We start from the raw sequence: 22,739 nt of genomic DNA, 5'->3' as shown, positions 1-22,739 counted from the left end.
AATCGAAACATTGGAGGAGATAGGCCTCCCTCAAATCTCCAGCGAGCAGAGGGAGGAACTGGACTCGGAAATCACTTCCGAAGATGTGACAGCGGCCATCAGATCGCTCGCTAATGGCAAAGCCCCCGGCAGTGATGGTCTCCCGCCCGAATTCTACAAGTCCTACGAACCGATTCTCACCCCCATCCTGCATGAAGTTTATCAAGAAGCCTACACAAATGGCATCCTGCCCAACACCATGAAAGAGACCATAATTATTCCAATGCTCAAGCCGCACAAGTCACCCACCGATTGCGATTCTTATCGACCTTTGGCCATGCTGAATTACGACAGCAAGATCCTCACTTCTATATTAGCCAACAGACTCGCCAGAGTGGTAGGATCCATAATTCACGAAGATCAAAATGGATTCGTCCCAGGACGCAACACCACGGCCAACCTCAGGAGACTACAACACATCATGGCCGAAACCCACGACCGAGAGGAGGACCTGGCGATACTGTCACTTGATGCCATCAAGGCCTTCGACTCTATCTATTGGGAGTGGCTTGTGGAGGTTTTGAGGGGCTTCGGTTTTGGTGCGGGCTTCATCAGATGGATCCAGGTACTTTATAATTCGCCAATGGCAAGGGTTAAAACAGGCAGAATTGTCTCGGGATCCTGGGCAATACAAAGGGGCACGAGACAGGGGTGCCCACTCTCGCCCATGCTGTATATATTGGGCCTAGAACCAATAGCCATATACTTTCGCCAACAGTTTTTTGATGCGGGCATTAAGGTGGGCAACGTTTACAACATAATTTCATTATACGCGGACGATGTACTTCTCTACTTGAGGAACCCTGAGCTCAACGCACCCACAATGCTAGAAGTTCTCGACAATTATGCAAAGTACTCAGGGATACGATTCAGCAGACACAAATCAACTGCATTCCCCCTAGCTAGCCTGAGGGGCATTGCAGTAGACGACCTCCCGCCTATCGGATTACAGTGGCAACCTGACAAGTTCCGGTACCTGGGAATCAATGTGGGTCACACCCCGCTACTCACACACGAACATAACACTATAGCAGCAGTCACCGGCCTTCGGCGTTCAATCAAATTTTGGTCCAAACTACCACTGTCAATGGTGGGTAGAGCGGCGATTGCCAAAATGATAATCCTTCCTCGATTCCTGTACTTCTTTGCCAATATTTGCCACTACGTTCGCCCGCCTTTCTTCAAGACACTAGAGGCCATCATCAAGGACTTCTTTGGGGTCCGCGCAGACACAAGCTCACACTGGCCACGCTGTCTCTCCCACATAAGGAAGGCGGAATAAAACTCCCAGACCTTCACCTCTACTACTTGGCGGCCCAGCTCAGTCACATTACGAAGTGGCTGTCTGATGACACATCGGCCGAACTGGAACTACTCAGGCAGTCTTCCACAAACTTAATCCCCAAAGAAACTCTATGGTTTCCCCCTCGGCTACCTCCCGAAACTCCGCTGATTGTCAAGCTGGGCAGGCAGATATGGGCCAGGGCCTGCCACATAAGGCAAGTGAAACATCCATACTCACCGGATAACCCCATAATGGTGGACGTGTGCAAGTCGGAGGCGGAACTTCCCACTCCCAGGAGATGGGAGGAAGCAGGCATATATACATGGGGAGACATGTTCACCGATGGGGAATTCACGGACTTCGAGTCGTTACAGAACATTGAAGGACTATCCAAGGGCCAGTTCCTCTGGTACCACAGGATCAAACAGATCGCTAAGAAGCAGTGGAACAGCTGGCCGGAAGAGCCCACCCCAGACCCACTGCTACAGGAAATGCACGACCTCTCAGATGGATGGAGACCAGTTTCCAGACTTTACAACAGACTCATAGACAAGCCTAACCCCAAAGGTCAGGCACTGAAGGCGAAATGGGAGGCATATCTTGAATCACCACTTACTGACAAGGAATGGGAGAGAGCACTGATCTACCCCAAGAAAGTGTCCCGGAATTCCAGATTCGGACAAATACAGCTGAATGTCCTTTACCGGACATATATGACTCCCCACAGGATTGCCTCATTCAACCCGAAAATACCCCCGACGTGCCCATGGTGCGGAAATGACAAGGCAGACATGATCCACATGTTCTGGTCCTGCATCAAAGTGAAATCACTCTGGTTCAAAGCCAAACAATCCTGCGCAGAAGCTGGCATGGTAAGATACGACTGGACGCCCGGAGAGTGCCTACTAGGTATATATCCTAGACCGGGCAAATTTAAACATTTGGTGAAACTAATGGACATCTCATGCATTTTGGTCAAGAGAACAATAGCGATGGCCTGGAAGACTCCAGCGGGCCCCAGCCATGCTCGGTGGCTGAGCGAACTGGCGAGATGGACGATTGCTGAAACCAGGGCCTGGCAAAATGGGATCACAACCAGCGGAGAAGCCACAAGTGGAACCCTGGACTCCTGGAAAGCCCTCCTGAGTGACATGCGCTTCAAGGCAGACTATAAGCCTCCCTGAGGGACTGTAGCGTCCTACAACACCCGATTTTTCATACTGATACAGAGATGGAATTACCCGAATTCGTTCCCCTCGCTTCCTGTAACATCGGAACTATAATTTTTACTTGCCACCAAACATCTCATAATTAACGCCACATGTAGACTGCTGTTGTTTTGGTTGTTCTCACGTTACTTTTTTTGTTGTATCGTTTCTTTATTACCACACTTGTAAGTTTGTAATGTTTCTCACTTTCTTGAAAAAACCAATAAAATACTTTGCAAAAAAAAAAATGTAAATCCCTTTCATGAAGCTACGGCCCCAATTATCTCAGCTAGCAAACGTCACCATAAATTACTGCCAAAAAGCTGAGCCCACACAGGTCCAGCAGCACTGACCACTGAGGTCAATACATCCCTCTAATGCCATACAAATACGTGTACTCTAAAAGGATGTGCGTGTGCACACACTTCACAGCATGTCTACATTACATCAGAATGCATACATACAATACAAACTTACAAAATAAAACTTGAGTATTCATCAAGGGAACACCACAGGAACAGATCTGCTGGCACAGCTCTAGTTAGCTACTCCAATGTGTGCCATTTATCAAGGTAGTTCAACTGAGTCTTCACACAATATACCCTGCTTTTTAAACTACCTACTTTACTTCAATGGTAGATCCTGGTTAGCATGCACACAATCGATTAATAGAAGTTCAAATTTGCATAATACTCTGCAGGGCAGTGATCTGTACTAAACAGTAACTATGAGGGGGCATCACACTGCTTATTTTAAGGGGTGTCCAGGTCTTAGAAGCACAGATGTAAAACATGGGAGATTCTTAGAGCCCACATTACTTTCCACATCCAGACTGAAAAATTATACTTTCTTAATTTGTGTTATTTCTATGTATAAGGTTTATAATTTGTATTTTTATTATTATGTGCAGAACTAGCTTCAAGAAACAAGAGCGATTTGTAATCATATGGGGAAGAACACTAAAGAAGCAGATCAACTTGGGGAGCAAACAGGGATGCGCAATTTGGCAGTAAGGGATCTACAAGACAAATATAACCAAACGGGGAAGATGTGGGTGTACGGCTGGCTCTGGGGCTGCGGGCAGGCTGACTGATCCTCAGTCTCCTAGGAGCCCACTTTCCAATGATAAATCAGGAGCTGTCCATCATAAGGCCCCCTGCTTCCTCCATTGCCCCCTCGTACCTTCTGTGAATCTCCAGGCTGGGCGATGTGCAGAAAGTCTTAGATCAGCCGTGGCCTCGGGTGGAAACAAATCCTTAAGCCAGCCGTTCGTGGGCGCTCGTGGCACAGCAGCTGGCTGGCTCTGTGCTGCTCGCCTGGCACACCTACCCCTCACACTCTGGAAGACCCAAGGCCCACCCCCAGCACTGCTGACAGCAATGCCAAGTGCTTGCCCAGAGGCTGTGCATGCCAACTCTTATACTCCCATCCAAAGCCCACAGCGGACATCAGAGACTAACATGGTGGCATGCACACATTGACTGATGTTAACCCTTTCCCCTCCCCGCAGTGCCATCCAAGCGTTTTGTACGCCATTTAAGTTAAACTCCAGTGTAAAAGCTGCATAACAGGTCTGCACCCAGTAAACACATCTGTTTATATTATTTTGTTCCATCTCTGAACTTTACATTTAAAAACGTTTTCAGTGGTATAGCTTAAATCACAACTTTGCCCAATCCTTTTAAGGATTAGAATGCAGCAATTCCGAGCAGCATTGGCTAAGAGCGATGCATCGTTATGAGCACAATTTGATGCAATGTTGAATCCCCATGAGGCGCATTTCACTCCTATTTGTACTCAACTATCGGGTTGATTGACTCACTACAGCCCTAGAGACCTTGAGCCCTGCTTAGGCTGCAAACCAGGATTCAGTGAAACAAAATGGCGGCGTGTGGGGAAAAAAAAGCACATTCTCGAGAAGCAATCAACTAGTAGTAACATCACTAACAAACTGGACTGCCAATCAGCTACTCCTTACATATGAAAGTACTAGAGCAACCCTCACAAATCAGCAAATGGGTGTTTTCGGAACCATTTAAAACCATAATGTAACCTTGTTTATTTTAAATACAAAATACAGTACAATGTGTAACATAACTTGAAAGCGGCAGGAAATATATTTTAAAGCATCAAGTCACATAACTTTAATAACATTAAAACATGGCAGCTGCCATTTTGGAAGTAAAAATGGCTGACAAATCGACCACACAGAAATTCAGCCAAAGAGTGCAAAAAGAGGGGTGTCTTGGGTGGAGATAGGTTGGAAGGGGCGGAAAAATGCCATCCATTTCACTTAGCAATGGGTGTTAAATGGATGGGACACAGTCAAACTACCATGTATCCCTTCCTCATATGCCAACCTGCATTGAAAAGCATTACAACAAACCTGCATTCAAAGCCCATGTTTCACGCTCTCATGTTAAAGCTCTTATTTTAATGACAATAGTTTCGACTTTGTAGGTAGCACTTTCAGCGACACCTAATAGCCAAAACAAAAAATGGCTAGATAGTAGGATAGGTCCATATGTAATAACCAGTGACGATTCAATTGTTGCACATCAAAAAGATATTTGTCTGTTTCTTCTTGCAAGGTAATATACCACGATATCCTCAAGAATAAAATACTGATATTACTTTGTGATGTCACTTTGATGTCAAAACATATGCAAATTATGGGGCCTTGCATGTCTTTTGCCCCACATGACCTTGCAAATCCTAGGTCCACCCTTGTATATAAAAGTGCAGAACCGCTTCTGAAAGCTAGTTTTAAAAAAAAATGTTTTTAAACGTCTTGAAAATAAGACCAACTAACAGGAAGCAGATATATAATGCGAATGGTTGGTGCAATTTCAGTTATGAAAACCTAGCCTTTATGGGATGAGCAGCAGGGATCGTCAACAGAAGCAGACAGTGACATCTACCTGGAGCACTCGATCAACGTGACCTTCAGACGTCCTTCCGTCAGCCCCATGTCCTTCAATGACAGCTCTTGATCTTCTACATCTTCAGTTGGGGGTAACACTTGGAATGGGAAGAATGGCTTGTACCTGCAGTTAAAGAAAACATCTATTTTCAGAAATCTACTCCAGTGAAGTTAGTATCTAAAGTCATAAGAGAATTAACAAATGGTGCAATCAATCACAAATAGGTACATTAGAAATATCATGTGACCTGTGCTTGTAAATCACTATGCAATGTAATTTGCCATGTGCACCTGGATTTCTCTGCTTTTTCTAGTGTCCACTAGCCTCCTTCGTTTACAGAATCTGATCTTGCTCCTGCGGAACACAGACAGCTTCTCCACTAACAGATATCACTTCCCCCCAATATGAGCTGCCGTCATCACCGCTTTCTTTTGTGCAGAAACCAAACACGCCGGGCTGAAAACAGTTCCCTTTGTGCATTCCCATAATAGTGCGACACTCATGTTCTGCAAATACTGGAAAACAAAACCACTACTTGTATTGAAGGAATATTCAAGTATTAATGAAAGTACTGGAGTCGCAGATTTAAGGATCAAATGTGCATCCCTCTTCAGAGTATATAGCCTTCCCCCGGTCCACATCACCACAAAATGCAAAGGACAAATCTCTTAACTGTCTGTTTTACCTTTATGATTGGAATCACTGTTGGTTTGTAGAAGTGAGGGGGCTGAGTAGGTGATTTAGCCACTACTCTCCCACCTTACTCCTGCAGAGTAGACGTTCATTTCATGACAAACGTAGAAATGGACAGGACCTAAATTAGAACACATAAGAAAAGCTACATGGTGTTGTCCAACCGAAAGGGCCTGCCTCTACCCCGACATGATTGGTTCTGAATAATTGGATACAAATAAGAGTTACACTTTTTTTACGGAAATATAAAATGTAACCCCTAAATCTAAACTTTTACCACTCCCCTCCCGTCCCCCCCACACATACTCAAGTTACCCTCACCACCCCACAACTCATCCAGACCTATTGGAAGTCTATTAACAGCAGAATGGACAGATTATATAAAGGCAATAGCATATCCCCCCCCCCCAACGAGGCCTTTGGGATTCATATAACCCAACAAGTAGAAAAACTTGTGTCTGGGACAATGAAAACGTTAAGGATAAGCAGGTTCTGCGCTGGGATTTGTTTGGTCTTTCAATTTACTGCTGTACGACACATTGAGGCTACCAAGTTTGTATGGTTAACTCGAGAACATGGTGGGGCAACTGTATGTGGAGTATGTGTAGGTGGGAAATTGCATTGCTTGCTGTAGAGCATAACTTGGATCTCTGGGTTGAAGAAGGGCTGTAGGAACTCTGCTTCTGGCTATGTTTTGATGGAAGGTTCTAAAGCCAGGCTACACGCTTAGGCTGCCAGAATGACATCTGAGTAGGCATGCACACCTGAGCTTTGATTTTTGCTCATTCAAAATAACGTTGGATTCTCTGAAAAAGTGAGCCCTGCTAAAGAGGCCCCCACCCCTCCAAAGACCCATGCCGCAAAATATAAAGTAGACATGTGTTCTTTCGCCTGGAGCTAATATACTGGCACCAGCAGCTGCCATGTAGTTTGGCAACACTGTAGCCATAAAGTAACGTGCATTCCTGAAAAAAGCCTGCTGGAACACAAATGTACATTGTCATTGGCTGCCTTCAACAGCAGGCATAATTCAATTTATATAGAACTGTGTATCCCCAAGGCCTGGTGGCAGTTTAGATAAGCTATATCTGTTGACACATGCAGCAGTAGTGAGCTTTAGTGCATTGCTGCTGGGGAGTGTTTGTCAAGCAACACATGTTTGGCCCAGCACTAGCCATCTCATTTGTTCTCTACTCAGAAGGATGACACCTTCACAGGAGGACAGGGCAGGCCTCCAAGGGGTAGGATGCAAATTGATGCTTCAAAGAAAGCTCTGCCACTACAGTGGTGAAGTCACACCAAGGAGGAAATTACTGGCGTCTGTATCAGTAGCCCAGGAGAGGATTTGATTCCAGAATAAGGGTCCTGTCAACTTAAAATTGCACATGCTTTTCCTTTCTTTTCTGTCACCCTCCACCCCCCTCCAAATCCCCTTACTACCTACCTGCAAACAAGACACTCTGGGAGCGGCCATCAGAAAGCAAAACCCTCATTACATCAAAGATTGCCCCTTAAAAAACGCTTGAAATTGACTAATCTGCTGTAAGAAATCGGCTAATTAAGGGGTCACAGTGCAAAATGGGCACTTGTCATTAGTCACTGACTCGTGATATTTGACTCTTGCCGATTAAGAAATGGTGTGTGTATATACAGAATTGAGGTGGCAAGCGACATCTGGCTGACTAGTACCTTGCAACTTGAATTTGTGTTCCCCTGCTCCTAATTGAATCATCTCAGTACTAATATGGAAAAGGAACCTTATTGGTGTATCCGTCTGCCCAAAGTTCCCAACCACTGGGGTGAAGATTAGCACTTCCAAGGAAGGATCAAGGTTCCCCCACCATCATCCAAATCAAGAGAAAACTTAGAATGACCTGCTGCTGAAAAGTCAGCATGATGCTGAAACACTGGTGGCCAGGATTCGGCTTACTCAAAGTGGAACACCTGCAAGTGCCCCATTTCAACGTTCGTTGCCGGAAAGGGCAGGAGAAGGACTCCTCTTTCCTTTAAGACCCTAGACAGGGTCATACATCAGCGCAGGATCAAAACGAGCTGCCTTAGGGTTTTGATCTCCCATTTTGCTTAACTTTAGAGTTGAATACCCCCACTCACAAACCATTCCGAGATTCTGCAAGATGCAACGGAGCTCCTCTCTGCAATGTACATGTTCGAACCATCAACTGAACATCACCTTGGTGTTCTTCAGCACCGCAAGAGCAGATATAGAACTGCACTTTTATGTTGGACTCAGTTGATCCGGCACACCACTGAAGTAGAATCAACCCATAGAGATCGTGATGAGCCGTCCAACTGCGAGAATCTGCACATCACTGCATGTCCAATGCTTCCTTCGAGCTCACGGCCGCTTACTGAAGAGCAGAGCGTCTACCTCGATCCAGAGGTAAGCACCCAGAAACCAGGCACAAACTTACAGAACACTAACAAGATGTACTACAGTATTTGTTCCCCTTTCCCAGTTTTAAGGTCTCCAGTGACCATAAAGAGCAGTCTCCATACCTTTTTGAAAAGGCATATCCTTAAATTTGAACAGTGCTGAAAAGACAATTCCCTGCATAACCTTGTCTTAATTCTCAGAGCATCCCTTTTCACTCAAAAACCTGAATTATTTGTATAATCTTTTACATGGTTGGGTTGCCAGTATTTTTCATAGTGTTTGTGCTTCTAGTTTAGTTAAAGTCACATTTTTAGAGAACCTTCGATATCGTTTTATGTTGGCTCCTACAATACTATTGTTTTGAGCGCATCCTTGCTGGCTAAACCCCTCTTCAAGATTATAGCCTCCTCTTGGCCCATGCTACCTCAAAAACGCCAAAGTGGTGCACCATTCATGTTTGCCCGTTTCAGGTTTATGATTGGGATCACTGCTCGTTTAGTAGTAGTGCGAGGCTGAGTAGGAGTTTAGAAACCACCACTAGTCCCTGTACTTCTGCAGAGGAGTAATGACTGTCACAGACAGTGTGCAGACGAGGCCATCATGCCCGCAGCAACAGATTGCATGATTGTTTTTGCTGGAAGATTTACTAGCGTCAAGGATAAGACATAAATATAACAGTAGGAGTGTAAGTATTGCTGCACTGCAAAAACCGTATGGATGGAACAGGTTTTAGCACTGAAGTCTGAGGTGGGGAAATGTATGCACCCTAAATTAACCAGCAATTAAAGACAAAGTGACACCCAGAACTGCTGGAGGACCGCTTCTGGGGTAATCTACTAGTGGAGCATTGTACTACTGATCATACGACTGGCAGTTAGATTGGGGGAATGCTATCTGAATCTGGAAATATTAATCACCGGCACAGCTGCATAATCAGTGGTGTAGTTCCAGGGGGTTGCAGGAGAAGTGTGCCGCTCCTCCAAGCACCCCAAAAACTCACATTTCAGCTTGTGTTGTTGCTGCCCTTCAGGCCTAACAACCTGGGAACCTAGCCATCCATCCATCCAACTCCCAATCTGCCATGAGGTATGCTGTGCTACAGCCGACAGCTTTGTAGTGTGGAGTCTGTGGTGTGTTGTCGGCAAGTGTATTGTCACCTTCCACATAGCTCTAGAAGGAAAGGGGAAGTTGGCAATTGTGCATGCAGACACTCAGTCTGCTAGAATAGGGTGCTACCACTCTCCAGCAAGGCCATGTCCAATGTAAAAGATGTCCAGTGTTTGACAGTAAGCACAGGTCTCAAAACCTTCAAAATTGCATTCTGGGCTTTCAGACAATGAAACATTAACTTCAACGGCTCATTGAAATACATTTGGTCTGGAGTCAAATTTTGGCGGACAGAGTGGAAAAAGCAGGTCTGCTGAAAGGATGGTCTGTTAAGAAAAACCAGGATGGCTTAGTTGGAAAGGGATGTAGTTGTGCTAGGTGTCTACACCTCGCCATATGGGTCTGGATTACAAACATCTTAACAATACTTTTAGTAACTTAAAGGTCAAGATGGTGTAAAGCCTAACTTGCCCAATGCTAAGGTGGGATTTCCCTACCTAAAGAAACTAAGGATCGGATGTGTCATTAAGTTAAACTTAAAAGTTTGTGTTTGTCCAAAACCTGCTTGCCCTCACAACTACAGCTAAACAATGTTTAGGGATGTCAACAACAACCTAAGTAGTGTTCCAAAATAAAGTTCTGAGCGTCTTCCAGCTCTTGGCTTATTTTCCATCTCCCCTTCCCCAAGTTCAAAGCAGTTCCACAAAGTTTCAGGGTTCCCTTCCCCAAGAAGGTAAAACAGTTCTACAAGGGACTCAAGGTTCCCCGCCCCAAGGCAAGAACGCAGTTCAAAAAGGGTCTTAGGGTTCCCTTCCCCAAAACGACCACACAGTTCTGAAATGGACTCAAGAGTTCCCATCCCCAAGGCAATGACATAAGTCTAGAAGTCTCAAGGTTCTCTGCCCAAGTTCAACGCAATCTCTAAAACGGTATTGGGGTTGTCCCTTCCACAAAGAAAACCTAGTTCAAAAGGGGGCCCAGGTGTTCCTCTCCCAAAGGCGACAATGCACTTCTGTAAAAGCCTCAGCATTCCCTTTTCCAAAGGCGCCAACAAAGTACACAACAAAGTTCACAAGGTCTTCTGTTTCCCTTCCCCCAAGACACCAGCTTGTGCAGCTTTCCAGTTCACACTTCGTTTAAGTCTCTTAATACTAAAAACCATCTCCAGTTACACTCCTGATTTCTGAATAGTTTACACAGATTGCTCTCTTCGGCTTTCTCTTCAGCAATCACTTTCATACAGATCTGTAGGTTTCCTTGGCTTTCACAGACAGGGTATTGTCAATTGTCGGACCACACGGTCCAGCTATTACAGGTCATGCAACCGGTAACGCTAGGCTTTCCTGCACACAGAGGTTTCCTCATCACTGCCCCTGTGTTTTGGTTCACCAGTCTCTTGGCTTTGCCATAATGTGTTTGTTCTCTTCACACAGTTCACTCCGTGTTACCTACTTTCATTCACCACATTACTTTCACACTCTTGTAATGTTCCTCACTTGCTTTTCACTTAATTTCAAAGGATTCGTTCATTGCCTTTCAGTATTTATTATGTGTGTTTCGCATATGCTTGCTTTTCATTCATAAGCTCAAAGCTTTCCTTAAATGCAGTATTCTTAATTCACCAGGCTTTCTCTTTTAGTTCAACTTGCTCATACAACACCTGACTTTGGGTTCACTTTTGCTTGCATACCTATTTTCGTTCACCCGGCAGTTACATTTGCCCTGCAGTAGCCCCAGGAGCACCCCGGTACGAGCGTTTCCTTTTGTTCACTTACCGGTACCCCGCTGGCGGCTCCTCCGGGCATCTTCTTTCCTTGCTATCTGCTCAGTGTCCACATCTCAGTAGCGTTGCGAGCCATGCTCGCACTTTGGAAATCTCTGTGGGCTGCCGGCAGCTCCACTCGCCAGTCGCAGATGCTGCCGGTAGCTTGCTGCACTGGGGTCTCTTCCGTGCCACACAGCTCCGGCTGTGGGCGCCCGACCAACGAAGCTTTAACAGCTGTGACCCTCCGGTGGCCAGTCTGGCCTTTGGTGTCCCAGTCTCTCCTGAATATTTGCCGGCGACCTGGCCTCCAGGCAGGACCGTCCTCGGCAGCATAATTAAGAGTATTTCTATCCTTGCATGCCTGAAACACCAGGCCTGGCTTATCCTGCTGGTCTCTCCTCTCAGATTGTTGGTTCCACCCTTTATGCACCTGCAACCACTTAACAGGTTGCAGTTACGAGTCGTTAAACCCAATTACCTGACCATAGTTACTGTTGTGTGTTCTCTGGACACGCCCGACATTCCCAACAGCCTTCATGCCTCTTCCTCATCTCAGTACCAGAGTGGTGAAATGACAGTGTACAGAGTTGCCTCTTCCTCGGCCCAGTACTATAGTGGTGCGACGGAGGGAGAATGATAGAATGGGATTGGAAACAGCCTATAAAAGGCAGGGGGAGTGTAAGGTTGGTTATTACATGGAAAAGGGGGATACCATGTCTCGCCTGCGGACATCCTCTCACCAATCCCCAAGGACCCTCCACCCAGGTGATCCTTCCTCGCATCTCCACCCACAAGGTCACGAGGTGTCGGCCGTGTACTGGCCACATGAGAGGAGGATTCTGGGGGAAAAGTAAGGACGACGCTCTCAGTTTCCTCACATAAGGTGGAGAGGTTTATGCGATTACTTTTAAAATTAAAGTACTATACTTTGATGAGGGGCTTTATGAATCCAAACTCTGCCTTTGTAATGATTCTGGTCATTTGCTTGCATCCGGAACCCAAAGTAGTAGTCACTCAACACAAACGCTGCGTTAGGCTACCGCAACTTTAATGCCTTCTCGGGTCTAGCACATCCAGGACCAAGCAGATCATAAGCTATCTCACTTTGCCTTGGTCTTCCTTGGGAAGACACCAAAGCCATGCATTAAGGCAAGTATCAGGTAATCATCTGAATTGCCCATGAATAGGCCAGTATCTAATGAACACTTAATAATTGCATATAAAAACATCTTAAGTAAAGCTCATTGGCAAAAGCATAATTAAGCTTTATAGGCCTCGCCAGAGGGTGGTACCAGCAGTTATGGGCTCTGAAGACCAAGTTCAAGGCTGAAGCACAGCAAGGGTTTAACAAGGTCGTCAGGGACCGTAGCTCCCCCAACAACCCGAGGGAGTGGTCTATAAAGCCATTGTCTTTTTTTTTTAAAAGGGAGGAAAAAGGCAAACTTTGTTCTCAGCAACCAACACTAGGAAGGGGCAAGGCTTACAAAACAGCCAGGCCGCGTCTGCCAGGTGTGGCTCAGCTAAGGTGGCAGGTAGCAAGGGAGGCGGATGGCTGCCCCCTAACCTAACAGAATAAGGAGTGGGAGATGGGGACGGGGGGGGGGCAGGCGATTCCTTGTGCCTGGATCGCATCTGTCTGGAGCTACCCGGGGGAGGAGGAGAGCAGAGCCGACAGCATGGCTGTCAGCGCTGCGCTTGCATGAAGAGAGGGAGCGCTGCCAGACATGCTACCAATAAATCCAGCCTGAAGGAAGAGTAAGGCTTCCCTCATTGGACAAATTCCAGGCTATAAAGATTCTCCGAGCCATACCCGTTTGTATACCCGTAAAATTGGCGACTGGTGGTCCCTCCACCAGGACATTAGACATAATAGTGCTATTATTCTACAGTACTACTACTCTGTCGCAAATGTGGCAGTGTGCAACATGCAAATAATTCAGGCATCAAGACGGAAGTAGATTTCAACAAGCAAGTACTTTTGTCTAACAAGCTCCGATTCCATAAAGCTCCAAATTTACACAAACCGACCAATTAGAATACAATGAATGATCACAAAGAGCCAATTGTGAGCACTGCACTGTTAAAAAGGTAAGTTTGGGGTGTATACCTTGGATTATACAGTATTCTTACATAACAAAACTCCCATAAAGATTCTTGGTCAACCGTGTATCCAATTTGGAAATGCACTAACTAGGAAGCCTCATACATGATCTTCTGTATATTGGGCGACAGAAAAATAGTACAAATCTTATTTTAGCCACGTGATGAAATCGCCCCAAACTATACAAACCTCCTCTACGGATTAAGATTAACAAAGGTAAGCAAAAGCAAAATTTCTTAAGGGGTGAGAACTCGCACAAAGGATGGTACTAAAGGTGCTTTGTGCAACATTAAAAAAGCAAGGGGAGGTTTACAAGTACTTTGCAATAGAGTGAACGGTGAAGTAAATCCTAGAGGTACGTCCTCGTGTCAGCAATCTAAAAATCGTGGGCAAAAGAGGACCCTCGCTAAAAGCCGCAGAGACCAGTCAAGCCCCGCCGCACACAAGAGAATGCAGGGGCGGGGGAAAAAGAGGGAGAGGGAGAATGCTGGTCGTGATGAGAAAGAGGGGGAGAGCAAAATGTAAGTTTGGGAGGGGGTGAAACCTCGTTTTTAAACAAATCCTACCAACACAGGAGAAGGTGGTTTGGCCAGTTTTCCTAAACGTTTAATACCGCACCAAATAGCCCCAAAAAACGGCCTTTTTGGTATGCAACCTTCAATGGGTGACCTACAGATAGAGAACCATCCTAGACTATTAAGACAAACTGTTAGCAAGTATTGGCACAGGTGCCTAGATGGAGTACTGAAAAGTACAGTTCTACACAATACAAATAATGACGCCACTGCTCTGTGCTGCTTTATTATAGCCACATCAGAGCTTCAGGGCCATAGAACATCTGCGATCTACTATATTGACAGGAAGTCTGCTCTAGTCACAAAACTTCAAGAGGGACCTGCGCTTTGATCAAGAGTCACAGAGGGGTCAGTTAACCAGAGAGACACTTTGATCTACAACAGACAGGAAGATGGGTGGGATTTAGGAGTACGTGTCGTCACCCCTTACCTTTCCTGTTGCAAACCACTGTGGTCCTGACCCCACACAACAGAAGATTTTTGGTGGGGACCCAGGATTGGTTCCTTAAAGTAGGCTTAGCCTGGACCAAAACTGGCACCCATTTGGCTTTAAAAGCTGAGCCCCTCACTTAGCAGATCATCCGGCGACTTTGAAAGGAGTAAGGAGGACTCATTTGGACCCTGGCTGTAGGTACAGTCTACCTTACATCTTCTGCCAGGGAAGGAAGGCCAGGATTGCCAAGAGGGCAGCAAGATCTCTTCCCCTAAACATCTCCCAGGGAACAGAGGGAGATACTAGGCTCAGAGAACCCAGCCAGCAGCTCCAGAACCAGTAGACAGCAAACCCTGCTAGGTTCTGCCAGCAAGCTTCCTAGGTGGGAACAGCCAGATAGTCTCTGAACAAAGGACAAGGCTGTTGCCTGCAAACACTCTCCTCAACTTTGGGCCATCTGCCTTAAAGGACGACAAGCCCTGCGAAGAAGCTAGGAGGAGTGCCACAAAAAGCATCAAACAGCGTCCATCTTTTAAGGACATTTGAGACAGCCGATTCCCTTGAACCGTGACTGGCTGCACCAGTGTTAGGCAGAAACCTGTGCAGTTCCCTTAGGGACCATTGCAAAAGGCTTAAAACTACAGGTGTTGGCAGTAAACCCAATTGGTAGCAATCTGTACCACCCAGATTTACCTGGTAGCTGTGGCTGAGCAACCAGACTTCTCTCAAGAAGAGTTAGACAGTATATAGAGTATACAAAATAGGTACCAAAATACAGTAGCAAAAGCAAACACTGACCAGAGCTTTGGTATAAAAGTATATCATTATTTAAAAACACATTTTGTAAACTACACTAACACTAATATGGCAAGCAAGTTCAAACACAGTCACTATTAATATATATACATCCCTGATTACTTATTGAACAAGTCTTAGTTAAAACACCACTTATTTTCAGACAGAGGTGAGTGCTTAACCTAAAATGGCACTCCAATAAGTTAATTAAAAAGGGAGGGAAAAGGGCAGAATTAGGAACATACACAATACCAACACTTTAGGAGAACCAGAGCAAGTCAGAAAAGGCAGAATCTACTGAGGAGCAAGAAAGTCATAGGCCAGGCCCACTCTTGAAGGGAGCAAGGCGGAATGTGTCCAAGATATCACAGTTGAATAGTACTTTTAAAGAGTTGTTGCAAAGAGTTAAAAAGGGTGGGCTTAAGTCAGGAAAAGTTAGTTAGTAGGTCCCAAGTCACCCCAGGATAGAAAGTCAAGGATTTACGGAACACCTTGAACAGTCTGTTGCAAGGGAGACCAGGCGGGACTCAGTACCTGAAATGGTGAGAAAGCTCCAGCGGGGGCAGTTGTTCCTGGCAGCGGGTGCAAGTCGGTGCTTCGTCCAGGGGAAGAGGAGATCTCGACGTGGAGGAAAGCTGGAGGTTGTTGCACTGCCAGGGAAGAAACCAGCCGCGGAGTTTCCCGGTAAAAAGGTACTACCCTTTTATTTGCGGTAGTGGTGAAGCGTGGCTATCCGGCTGCCGGGGTGCTTGGCACGGGCGATTCGACCACGAGACGATCCAGGAAGGCGAAAAAGAGGGCGAACTGGTTATCCCCACCAGCTGAGAGGAAGAAGACTCTCCGGGATGAAGATCTTCTCTGTCGTTGGGAAGTGGCGAGACGGTTCAGCAGGGCTCCACCGCTGGTGTCGTCGTTGCAGGTTGGCTCAGCTTCTCCCTCTTCGGATTCTTTGGTCCTGTGGCGACTTCTCAAGTTCCAGTCCCCAAAGCCCTGCTTTTATGCAGAAAACCCCCATTCATCAGTCCTAGCTGTCACTCAAACATGCTAACTGGTGAGCCGGTCGGCTCACCACTGGGCCAATCACACAAGAGTGCAACTTGAGTTGCCGAGGCAACTCAGTCCAGGGTGCCTAAACCCCCCCCTCCTCCCACACATCCTGTAGACCCAGACACAGTGGCACCACTTTTGGAGGCTTCTGTGGAGAAGCCCGCCAAAAAGTGGAACAAAGGGCTCAACTTGGGTTGGTGTTAGAGGCGAACACAAACACCATTTTAAAACCGAGTCCTGGCAAAAAGACCCAAACGGGGAATAAATATTAAATAAATAACCCGGCAGTATCTTTAACATTGCACCAAAAAGTGGTGCGTTTAAAACGAATGGGAAAATCCCATAGGAAATATTCTGGTGGAATATTTTGCGTTGTAACCACTGCCACCAGCCAGAAACTCGACGAGGGGGGACTGCACAGTGCCCCCTCGAAAAACAGACCAAGGGGCAATCCAATTACCCCTACCAGTACTTACACAATATGATGGTTTGTACTGGTTCTGTTCCCAATTTAAGACTAGTAAAGTCAATGGGGACTTTACATGCCCTGGGAGACAGTAGTCAGTCCCAGGGTATGGAGTCTATGTTTGGGGGTCATTATGACACCCCTGTGTTACTGCACTGAGGGTGCTGTGTAACACATACCAAAAGAGTAAAAGACCCCAAAGCCCATTAAACACATTACAAAGTCAAAAGATATCTCCAATCATGTCTAAGAGTGGGAGAAAAAGAGTCTCACTCTTAGCAGGAGAAAAAAATAAACCCCAAAAATCCAGCAAAGCTGCTAGGGGACTCACTAGGTTTGGGAAATTAGCCTTACCAGAGAATTCTCCCTAATAACCACTGACTTGTGTCACTGCATTCACTAAAAGCCATCCAAGATGCCTCGACCTGCGTTCCAGATCCGCCAACCAGCAGACAGCTATTCCTGACCCTGAGCCACTGTGTAGGCAAGCCTGCAGCAATCCGTCCAGCCTTGCTTGCCAAACTGCCTGACGCCCGATACCCACAGCTGTCTCCCGTTTTGAACTCTGTCGGAGGAGCTGCAAAGCGTCCTGGAACCGACTTAACACTGTTGAGCCTCAAGGTCATCTCAAGCACCAGGTACATTGCAGTTCTGTCCCCCTGATCCTTCCCTGAAGGCCCCTAGTGACATTTACGACCCCTTGCTCCCTTGGCGCTGAAACCAAATAACCTTGAACAGTTAAGACAGATTGCTTTACTGACTACCCTCCTGTCAGTATCCAGAGTGCATCAGATTGCTTCGTGAAACTGCCTGTGGTCGGTTTTCCTTTATAGGGTGGGCTGCATTTTGTAGTGTGCTAGAACGATCTATTGCAATAATAATAAGTAGACATTTTTATACAACCTTGACTCAACAGTCCCTTTTATCATTGGGTTACAACTAACGATCCACAACCTTGCAGAGATTAGCCTGCCGTTCCATCCACGTTACCAAAATCTGACCAGGTTTATAATTTACTTGTATTTCCAATCTCTTCGGATCCCTTCTTGTGTACTAGATGTGTGGGGCTGATAGATGGTTTAGAAACCGGTATTCATCTCTGGACCACTGGGGCCCCGGTAGTTGATTCGTAACACCACTGGTAATGTAGTAAAAACCGGACCGCAGGCTAGAGCTGGTGGATGAAAAAAAGTCTTATGGGAAGGAGCTCTACCCAAAAGTTATAAACGCCGCGCTACCACAAATCTTTCAACTTTCTTGAAAGCCTATTTTCATTGAATGCACAGCAAAAACATAGGCGTGCGCACCTATAGATCTGATGGCTTCAAAGACAACAAGCAGTAGGCTCGTTTTCACAATTTAGTAGGATTTTTCAACATAACAGGATTCGGGAAGAATTGTGACTAGCAGACATTCCTTAGGCTGCTCTCAACCTCTACGTGGGCTCCCCTGCACCCTAGCACCGGAATCCCTATTACAAACCAACAATGGGTATCCCATTCTATAGACTGTTCTAAAGGAGGACCTTCTGCCTTTTCAAACTACTTCCCTCTGGGAATTCCCAAGTGTCTAAAAATGGCGTATCAAAATTCCCTCTGTTCTTCTACATCCATCTCTACTCTCCTGCCACCCCGGTCTTACTAGGATCTCTCCGCTTCACGTCCTGTTTTTCTCCCCTTCTCTACTGCCCCTTTCGCCGATCTCTCCCTCCTTATTCTCCCCCAATGCTATAACCTCCTCTCCAAGCACCCTGCTATCACACACCTTTCTCTCTCACCTTCAGTTCTAATCCAATCATCACTTCTCTCTTCCTGTACACTCCACTCACCAGTCGCATACAAAATTGGCACAACTCTCCCTTCTCTCAGACTACCTCATCTGCACTTGCAAACACTGCTGCAATCTCGCCAGTACACTCACCACCTCCCCCTAACATTATTCATCTCTTTAGAAAAGGGGCTTTTATAACCCAGCCTATTCTGTGCTGCACTACCCGCAGGCCCCCAATCTTGGTCTTCACTTTCCCCAGGTGGTTAGAAAATCATGAGACAAGTTAAAAACCTCCGTTAAGGCACTCCCCTTTTCACTCTGCAGCATCCGCTCTTTCGTTGAAGTGGGAGGCAGTTCAGTGTCTGTGTCCCACCCCAGGTATGAAGGTTCCTTTTCCTTCCTATGGGTGCTGCCATTACGAATTTGAGGATGCTTTATTGGGCAGATTTTCCGACAAGCATCGCACAGCAGTCCAGTTGTCTTGTGACTCCAGTGCAGGTCGTCTTCTGGCAAGCTGGGATGTTCTGGTAGTCCTGCCAGGGAGGAAAAAGATATCTGGCCAGAAAGGGGGGTGCCAGGTTCTGTGGCTGGAACCGTGGCACCAATGCGCTCATGCCACAAAAACCTCTGAGGAAAGCCAGAGACTGGGTGCCGCCCTAAATCCCCTCACTCCACCTCTTGGGTGGGTTGGGATAGGATATGGCAATGCCCCAGTAGGCCGCCTAACCCAGGTTGAGAAGGATCCCTGCTGCCCTGACAGTCATGATCGTGATCCATCCATCCATCCATCCATCACATTATAGACAATGTGCCAACAACTCTGCTCATGTCCCAGCATTGGATACATTAAATGATAAATAAAAAAAACAGTCCACCCCAAATGAGAACAACAAAATAGGTTTATTTATTTATTTTATTTTATTCAAATTTGTTGAGCGCACATCAGCCCAGAGGCATCGTGGCGCTTGTTACAGACATCTTAGTTGCAGAGGAAACCGTAGTTACAAGCCGTACATAAATTACAGGGGAAATATATACAATAGCAAGGCAGTATAATTACATGGCTTCCTGAGAGTTTGCTAGTTATTTAGCAGGAACGAGGTTTTCAGTTTCCTGCGAAAGATGGGAAGTGAGTTTTCCGTTCGGATGTCTGAGGGGAGAGCGTTCCATGTCTGTGCTGCAATGTAGGGAAAACCTAGACCTCCAGCTTTGGCTTTTTTGATGCGTGGGGTGCAGAGTAGGTTAGCGTATTGCGTCCTAGTGGGACGTGTGGAGGAAGGTTTGAGGATGGCATCTGAAAGATAGGGCGGGGCGGAGAAGGAGAGGCATTTGTGAGTGAGGGTGAGGATTTTGAGGGTGATCCGTTCTTTGACTGGGAGCCATTGGGCTGAGAGCCTGGCCTGGGTGATATGCTCTCTTCTTGGGATACTGAGAGCGGCCCGGAGAGCGTTGTTCTGTGTGATTTGTAGTCTATTTATGTTTTTGGCTGATGTGCCTGCTAGGAGAGCATTGCAGTAGTCCAATTTGGCTCCAATGGTTGCCCTTGCTATGGAGAGGCAGTTAGGTTTAGAGAGGTAGGGCTTGATGGCGTTTATAAGTTTGGTGGTGTGTGCGGATGCGGAAGTGATAGCGCTGACTTGTCTAGTCATAGATAGCGAAGAGTCAAGGTATACTCCCAGTGTCTTGACGGCTGTGGACACGGGGATGATGGAGTTGTCAATTGAGAAGTTGGTGTACAGTTTGTCCAGTTTGTCTAAGGTGTTCTGTTGACCTAGTATCAGGATTTCGGTCTTGTCACCATTAAGGCAGAGGCCATTAATTGCCATCCATGCCTTGATGATGGAGTAGATAGTGTGGAGTGCCTTTGCGTCTTCGTTGTATGAGCCTGAGAGGGGTAGTAGTACTTGTGTGTCGTCCGCGTAGTTCGTGTAGGTGATGCCGTATGAGTCAAGTTTGTCAAAGAGGGGCTTGGTGAACAAGTTATAGAGTGTGGGTGCAGTGCAGGAACCTTGAGGGACCCCGCAGTGGATTGTCGTCGGTGTGGCGTTAGCGATGTCCGAGAAGACTTTCATGGCCCTACCTTCGAGGAAGGAGGTGATCCAGGCGGCTGCTTCTTTGGAGAAGTTGGCTGAGTGCGTGAGGTGGGAGGTGAGAGTCTTGTGATCGACTAGATCAAACGCGGCTGAGAGATCTAGAAGAAGCAGAAGAGCCGGTTTGCCTTTGTCCATGATTTGGGTGATCTGGCTCTTCAGATCTACCAGGGCTGTTTCTGTGCCATGTCCTTTCCGGAAGCCCGATTGCCTCGTCCCGAGGATGGAGTGGGTTTCCAGAAAGTGTTGGATTTGGCAGTGTGCGGCTTTGTCCAGTAATTTCAGCAAGAATGGCACAGTGGTTATTGGTCTATAGTTGTTGGGTTGTGAGGGGTCAAGAGTTGGTTTTTTTAGGAGAGGCCGGACCCAAGCCTCTTTGAGGTTGGCTGGGATGATGCCTGTTTTAAAGGACGCATTGATAAATGCCGTGAGGAGTGGCGCAAGGCAGTCTGCGCAGTCTTTGACTAGTTTAGGTGGGCAAATGTCGCCTTTGCATGGGGAGGGTTTGAGGTTTGTTAGAAGGTTAATAACTTCTGTTTCAGTGACATCTCTGAAGGAGAAGTCAGGTATGGTGGGCTTGGAGGAAGGGGGTGGGGTGTTAGTCGGTTTGGTTCCTGTCTGGTGAGGAAGTGCTTTGCAGTGGTCTTTGATTTTCTTTTGGAGAAGGTCAATTTTGTGAAGCATGGCAGCTTGAATGCTGGTACACCAAGCTTCATCTTTGATTATTTCATCTGGAGTGTTAGGGGGGGGAGATGAGCTCGTTAAAGATTGCGAAAATCTCTTTGGAGTGTGACTTGGCATTGGTGATACGAGTGTTGAAGGCGTTGGCTTTGGCATTGGTGATAGCTCTCTTGTATTGGTGGGAGATTAAATTGAATATGTTTTTGGTATTGGTGCAGGGGTCAGATTGCCAGTTTTTTAGTGCTGCTCTTTTGTGGGATCGCATTGAGTGCAGTTCTTCAGTAAACCAGGAGTTGGAGTGTAAGGATTTCTTTTCTTTTTTCCATTCAAGTGGCGCTATTACATTGATGGCTTTGGTGAGGACATCTTTATATATGTCTGCTAGGATGTTGGGGTCGCTAGCGAATGGGGGGGCTAACACTGGGGTATTGAGGTGTGGGCGTAGGTTCTCCTCTGTGAGTTTCTTTGAGCTTCTGACTTGGGCAGCGCTGGCAGGGGTCAGAGTCTTAAGGTTTTTGGTGATAGGAATAGAGAACTCTATGCAGTTGTGGTCAGTCCAAGGCAGTGAGGAGTTGGAGGTGATAGAGGAGAGGCAGTTATGGTCTGCGATCCAGTCAAGTATGCGGCCTTTGATGTGAGTAGGACTTTCTACTTTTTGGATGAAGCCCAGGTCATTGAGTTCCTTGGTGAGAGTGGCTGCAGATTTGTCCTTGGGATCATTAAATCCGAGGTTGAGGTCCCCTAGTAGAATGGTTTTGGTGGAGCTTTTGATGTTGTTGCTAAGGATGTGTAAGATGTTGTCCTGGGAGTCTGGGGAATTGCCTGGGGGGCGGTATAGTAGGTGAATGTTGATGGTGCTGTTGGGTGACAATGTGAGTTTGGCCGATAAGAGGTCAGAGTTGTTGGTTGAAGGGTGACTGATAGGTCGGAGCTGTAGGTTCTCTTTGTAGATGAGGGCTACTCCGCCTCCTATTCGATCTGGCCTATCTTGTCTGAGTATGGAGAAGCCCGGTGGTAGTGCAAGTGTAACGGCAGGGCCTGATGCTTCATGTAACCATGTTTCGGTGATGGCTAACAGGTCAATGTTCTTACTGGTTATAATGTCATGGATATCAGAGGCATGAGCTGGGAGTGATCGGACATTGAGGAGTGCACATTTGATGTGAGGTGTGTGATGTTTGCTTGTGGAGGTGTGAGTGATGGTCGTGTCTGGTATGTTCTGTGAAGTGGTATTGCAGGGTGTGGCTAGGTTAGTGGGTGGTGGACTGTGGGTGTGTGGGTATTCCGTGCGGGGGCAGCGTGTGGAGGTGGTGCGGGAACTCAGCCTATAGTTTCTGAATTCCGTGGGAATGGCTAGTGTGCTAA

At 46.6% G+C, this 22,739-nt stretch overlaps 1 protein-coding gene across 1 annotated transcript in view; it reads right to left on the bottom strand.

Moving 5' to 3' along the window:
- Window positions 1-22,739, bottom strand: part of PDZD8 (PDZ domain containing 8) — a 795,502-nt gene that overhangs the window by 543,851 nt on the left and 228,912 nt on the right. Inside the window, exon 2 of the mRNA XM_069611909.1 lies at window positions 5,454-5,579. Within this exon, the coding sequence (XP_069468010.1) occupies window positions 5,454-5,579 (126 nt within the window). The remainder of the gene's footprint in view (window positions 1-5,453; window positions 5,580-22,739) is intronic.

The sequence above is a fragment of the Ambystoma mexicanum genome, chromosome 8, assembly GCF_040938575.1.
Source record: "Ambystoma mexicanum isolate Mex_15411 chromosome 8, UKY_AmexF1_1, whole genome shotgun sequence".
In the NCBI taxonomy this organism is placed as follows: Eukaryota; Metazoa; Chordata; class Amphibia; order Caudata; family Ambystomatidae; genus Ambystoma; species Ambystoma mexicanum.
Note: the sequence above shows the minus strand (reverse complement) of the source record. Positions and strands in the feature narration are given on the sequence as shown.